The sequence below is a fragment of the Canis lupus genome, chromosome 30, assembly GCF_003254725.2.
Source record: "Canis lupus dingo isolate Sandy chromosome 30, ASM325472v2, whole genome shotgun sequence".
Lineage (NCBI taxonomy): Eukaryota > Metazoa > Chordata > Mammalia > Carnivora > Canidae > Canis > Canis lupus.
Window position 1 is genome coordinate 7,410,890 of NC_064272.1, and position 6,087 is coordinate 7,416,976.

Genomic DNA, 6,087 nt, shown 5'->3' on the forward strand with positions numbered 1-6,087 from the left:
TAGAACAAATAATTCTAAAATCTGTATGGAACCACAAAAGACCCCAAAATAACCGAAGCAATTATGAAAAAGAACAAAAAATCTGGACGTACCACAATCCAGATTACTACAACTTTGTAAATTGTTACTTTGTCACTACAACTTTGTAAGTTGTACATATAGTACAGACAGTATAGACAATGGAACAGAACAGAGCCCAGAAATAAACCCGTTATTATATATTCATTTGATCTTTGACAAAGGAGGCAAGAAAATGCAATGGAAAAAAGGCTCTTTCAACAAATAGTGGTGAGAAAAGTGGACCCCTTACTTACACAATACACAAAAATAAACTCAAAATGGATTAAGGACTTTAACTGTGAGACTAGAAACCACAAAAGTCCGAGATGCGAGCACTAATAATTATTCTGACATATATGATAGCAACATTTTTCTAGATTTGTTTCCTGAAGCAAAGGAAACAAACGCAAAAAACTATTGGGACTACACCAAAATAAAAAGCTTCTGCACAGCCAAGGTAACAATAAAACTAAAAGACAACCTATGGAATGGGAGAAGATATTTGTAAATGACATATCATATATAGGGTTAGTATCCAAAATATGTAAAGAACTTCTATAACTCAACAACAATCCAAATAAAAATGGGCATTAGACATGAACATACATTTCTCCAAAGATAACATACATATGGAGAATAGACACATTAAAAATGCTCAACATCACTCATCAGGGAAATGCAAATTAAAACCACAATGAGATATATATCACCTGTGACCTGTTGGAATGGCTAAAATCAAAAACATAAGAAGTAAGTGTTGGCAATGATGTGGAGAAAAAGGAACCCTCAGTGCACTGTTGGTGGAAACACAAACTGGGACAGCCAATGTGGAAAACAGTATGAAGATTCCTGAAAAAACTAAAAGAACTGCCATATGATCCAGTAATTTCACTACTGGGAATTTACCCAAAGAATACAAAAACACTATTTCAAAAAGATACATGCACCCCTAGGTTTATTGCAGCATTATTTACAACAGCCAAATTATGGAAGCAGACCAAGTTTCCATCAATAGATGAGTGGATAAAGAAATGGTGTAAATATACATGGTAGAATATTACTGTGCCATAAAATGAATGAAATCCTACCGTTTGCAACAACATGGATGGAGCTAGAAAGTATAATGCTAATTGAAATAGGTCAGGGAAAGACATATACCAAATGATTACACTTCTATGTGGAATTTAAGAAACTGAAAAAAAAAAAAACTATAGGAAACATACTGATAGTTTCTAGAGGGGAGGTTGGTGGGGAGATGGGTAAAATAGCTGAAGGGGATTAAAAATTCCCTTATCCTGGGATGCCGGGGTGGCTCAGTGGTTGAGCGTCTGCCTTCAGCTCGGGGCGTGATCCTGGGGTTCGGGAATTGAGTTCCACATCAGACTCCTTACAGGAAGCCTGCTTCTCCCTTTGCCTATGTCTCTGCCTCTCTGTGTCTCATGAATAAATAAAATCTTTTAAAAAATAAAAATTCCCTTTTCCTGATGAGCAATGAGTAATGTATAGAATTCCTAAAACACTATCTTGTACACCTGAAACTAATGTAACATTGTATGTTAACTATACTGGAATTTAAAAATTTTTTATGCAATATTAAAAAAAATCTAATAGAGATTGCCTAATAACCCATCTTGCAACCTGCTCTCTTAAAAAAAAGCAAATATTCTTTTTCCCCTACCCCAGAAAGAAAATGTCCAAACCAAAGTGCTTAAAGAAATACAGTATCAGGTGTATCTGAGTGGCTCAGTCAGTGGGGCATCTGCCTTCAGCTTGGGTCATGATCTCAGGGTACTGGGATCAAGCCCTGCATCAGGCTTCCTGCTCAGCAGGGATCCTGCTTCTCCCTCTCCCTCTACCATTCCCCCTGCTTGTGCTCATCTGTCAAATGAATAAATCTTTTAAAAATATACATAGTATCATTTTTAACTTGGAATCATTATTCCTGCTGATTCGGTGAATCATTATTCCTGCTGATTCGGTAACGTGCTTATCCTTAAGGTGATTAAGCAAAGTCTCAATTAGCTATGAGAACTCATTCAAATTTGCTAAAGGAATGAGGATGTTAAATATACAGCCAGTTGAGAAGAATACCCATGAGATAACACAAGTTTTTTATAATACTGTCAGGTTGGTTTTTTTTTTTTTTATTTTATTTATTTGAGACAGAGAAAGAGAACAAGAGTGGAGGGAGGGGGACAGGGAGATGCAGAGAATCTCAGGCAGACTCTGTGCTAAGCACAGAACCCAACGTGAGGCTCAACCTTACAACCCTGAAATCACAACGTGAGCAGAAACTAAGAGTCAGATGCTCAGGTGACTGAGCTACCCAGGCATCCCCAAACTGTCAGGTTTTAATACCAATAACCTAGAACACATGGGTAAAGCCCATTCATAAATGTAACACTCAGAATTAGTAATTATTGCCAGAAACTATTAATAGGGACTAGAAAAAATAAATGAGATGGTCAGTGCAGATAAATACAGGTTTAATGATCCATTGTTCTTCACACAGATAACTACAGAGACTTTATGATCCCAGGATATATAACCATGCAACACAAACCAATCAACCAATTCTAAAATAAACTTGGCTTCTTACAACTATCCTGTAAACACTGCAGCCCTTGTTCCATCCAAAATGAGCCTCCTCTCACATGAAAAGTCATCACAGGGGAATGAGAAACCTAGCTTTGTGGCCAAAAGGAAAAACCAAAGGAAAAACAGTATCTGGGTGGTGAACTGGTGAGAGCAGGATATGCGGTGCCCTTCACTGTGCCGCTTTGCTCTTCTTACTCTTGCTCTTTTTGTCCCTCTTCTTCAGTCCATCCATGTTAGCTCTCAATAGGTTTGAGTAAGCCTATAAAAAACACACAGCACGGAACTTAGTGGGAAGGGTTTCAAACTGGTGGAGCAGCTGTCCCCATTTCCATAATGAATTTAGGGTAGTCAATATCAGAAAGCCCACCTATCCGATAAAGCAATCATACCATGGAACACTTGTGTCCTATAGAAAATAGTATAAGAGGAAAACACATTCTTGCACATTATAGCAGCTTCTGACACTTTTTAAGCAAAAAGGGAAAACTGCAGGCAACTTCCTGTTCAACTATACTATAGATAGAACACATCTGAAGTCAAACGCAAAATCTACCTAAAAAAACTAAAAAGGAAGACAATACTAGCATTGAAAGTGAAAGACCCTGGTAGCTTTTACTTAAAGTATCAGCAAAACATAAGAAATATCATTCTTAACCCAGTATTCAATTTTGTGCTTACTCTTGCCCTGAGAAAGGGTGTATAGAGAACACCACAAACTCACCATCTGAAACTTGTTTACTTCTTTGGAGCTCACCTGGAAAAGGAAAAGAAAAGAAAGTGTACTGTTATTACTCATATAGGAATCCTCTGTCTCACCCCAGGCAATAACTCAAAAGGCTCATTAAAACAACATCATCTTTAAAATGTATCTTTCCAACTTTAGGGGTCATAATACCAAACAGTTATTCTTCTGCTCCACTTTGAGGAAGAAGCAAAGCAGCTCTGCACTTTTTTCCACATGAGAATTGTACCAAGAAGGGAAAAAGGCAGAAGGGGGGGTGGCTACTAAAGAAGTGAAGTTTCTCACGTCTGACACTTCTTACACACATGGCACTGACTTTCTCCCTGGATTCTAGAGATATCAGAGAACTTCATTTTAATCTTTTGTGCAAGATACATTTAAACTACTCCCTCCTCATCTTATTTGAAACCTACTTTCCATTAATCCAGGTCTATTTAAGCCGAACACAAGCTACCACAAGAGAAATTCTACTTCTCAAGATTCCTAAGGTTTTCACATTTCATGATACCCAAGTTTATTTTTTAAAACCACATGAGTTTACTTTACTATAAAAGACCTCTCAAGATAACTGTAAAGGGAGACTCATCAACTAATTACGGTCTACATTCTCATGAATGTCCTATCCTGATGTGATTAAAGAGCAGTCCTGTTCTGCCCCAGCAAAGTAAAAAAGTACATTCAGAATCCAGGAAGCCTGTTGCTTTGCCCTTCTCCACCGTGAAAGGGAACAGTGGGACTGCTGACTAAATCCGTATTCTCTCTGTAGGTTAGTAGCAAGCCTAACATACAGCTACATGTTTGCTATGTCAACCACAAATACAAGTGATTTGTCAGCTTACAAGTAAGATCATCTGGTACCAAGACACTGACACTGAAGGCCCGCCGTGTAAGGGAATTAAAAATCAAATATTTATGCCAAGTGCTCCTTCCAGTGCCACTATGAGTAAGAACCAATATGCTAATTTTATTTCCATGAGCTTCAGTAGAACCAACAAGTACTTCTTCAATTTGATTTTGCTCTTGAATTTCCTACTACTAGGGCAATAAAAAGTGGCCCTGATCCCAAGAAACAGCTGCACGCCTACTAGCCTTTATTTAAAACAAAAACAAAAACCTGGTTCAGATATGCCCATCTTCAGTTAAGTTCAAGTCTTCTAACTCCAAAATTGTACTGTCGGGAATCCAACTCACCACGGTGCTGATCTTCTTTTTCCCATCAGTAGCTCTTAACAGACACTTGTTGTCTGAGGGCTCAAAGCCCTCTACAGAACCTTTCCTTGGAATGGGTTTAGTTCGACCATCATCTGCATGAAAAATGCATCCTGATGAACACAGCCACAAACGTAAACTGGTCGACAAAAAGTTATTAGGCAGGGAAAGGGATACGAAGACGATACCCAATTTACCCCCACTGCCCTAGATCTGTTCACTACATCAAGTTTGGCCAGACCTTGGGAAACTACCTGCCACTTCCACGACGGGAACGTAGTTCCAGCAAAGCCGATTAGCTCTCACTTATGGTGGCAGGGTTTGGGATCCTTGCCGCCCGCCCAAAAAAGCCCTCTCTCGTTGGGGCATACTGTAACCAGACGTAGCTTGGCTGGCTAAGTGCTGAGGGTCGCCCGCGCCGCAATCCCTAATGCTCCCGTCCCGCAGCCCAGAATATGCCCAGTACAGGAGGAGGAAGGCAGGGCAAGGCGGGGACGCGCGGCACACAGACTCCGCCCACGGCTCCAGACCCTGGGTGCCCCGGGGCACCGCTCGGCCTCCCAGCTTCCCTCTGGCCTTGCCGCGTCGACGGCTGCTTACACTTCTTCAGGGTGATGAACACGCTGCCCGACAAGCGGCACTTCTGGAAGAGTCTGGTCAGCTCCGTCAGGAACTGGAACGGAAGCCGGGCCCCGTTAGGCAGCCCCGAATCCTCGTCAAGTCCCACTCCCTCCCGCGGCAGGAGGCAGAGGCCCCCAGCTAAGCCCCGGACTACAGCCGTCCCTCAGCCGGCCAGCTCCGGCTTTACCTGCTCGCTCTCCAGCAGCACCATCCCGGCGCCGCTGGCTCCCAGGCGTCAGCATAAGGCTCCAGCGCCTGGAGCCGGAAGCTTCGCCGCAGCTGGGCGGGACTTCCGCTGTTAGATTTCCACTCTCTCCCACCAATCCCTGCCTCCGCCCTCTCGTCGCCCTCCGCCCGCGCCTGCGCTCTGGGACGCCGCCTCCTTCCCGGGAGCGGAACCGGCCACCGAGGCCTCGGGCCGTCTGGGATTTCAGCGGCGAGGCGCTCTCTCACCCAGGTCAGCGCGAGGGAGCGACGGAGTGCGAAAGGTGGCTTTGGTGGAGACCTGTCGTTTTGTACATTCAGCTGTGTGTTGGGTAAATTACCTAACAGCCCAGCGCTTCCGTCTCCTCAGCTTGTAACAACCGGATCCAGTTCACAGCGTGGTTGTGAAGAGGAATAGGGCCTGGCACGAAGAAAGTGCTCGGAAAGCATTAGCTCTCTTTGTTATCACTGTTGTTTGCTTTCTCACTGTAAGTTCCCAAGGCTGTCCTCTAACCCTCCCTCTGTCTACCCTGACCAGGCTAGGTACTCTAAGTAAAGGCCGACCCCAGCTCTAGCAAGAGGGACGGGAGCCGACTTAGTTTCATCTCTGGATTCAGACGGGAGACCAGCATCCCAGGCCCCGCTCTGCCAGC

At 43.1% G+C, this 6,087-nt stretch overlaps 1 protein-coding gene across 1 annotated transcript; it reads right to left on the minus strand.

The window, feature by feature from the left end:
• Positions 1-998: 998 nt before the first annotated feature.
• Positions 999-5,570, minus strand: SRP14 (signal recognition particle 14). Its single transcript, XM_025473225.3, has 5 exons — positions 5,418-5,570; positions 5,210-5,282; positions 4,592-4,704; positions 3,380-3,412; positions 999-2,917 (listed from the first exon to the last, which is right to left on the minus strand). The coding sequence occupies exons 1-5, from the start codon at positions 5,439-5,441 to the stop codon at positions 2,828-2,830; spliced, it is 333 nt and encodes a 110-aa protein (XP_025329010.1). The 5' UTR covers positions 5,442-5,570; the 3' UTR covers positions 999-2,827.
• Positions 5,571-6,087: the final 517 nt, after the last annotated feature.

Coding starts and splice junctions, on each gene's coding strand:
- SRP14 (XM_025473225.3), bottom strand. CDS start 5,441: ATGGTGCTGCTGGAGAGCGAGCAG. Junction 4,705..5,209: donor GTTCATCACCCTGAAGAAGT/GTAAGCAGCCGT, acceptor TTTTTCATGCAG/ATGATGGTCGAACTAAACCC. Junction 2,918..3,379: donor AAGTAAACAAGTTTCAGATG/GTGAGTTTGTGG, acceptor TGTTTTTTATAG/GCTTACTCAAACCTATTGAG.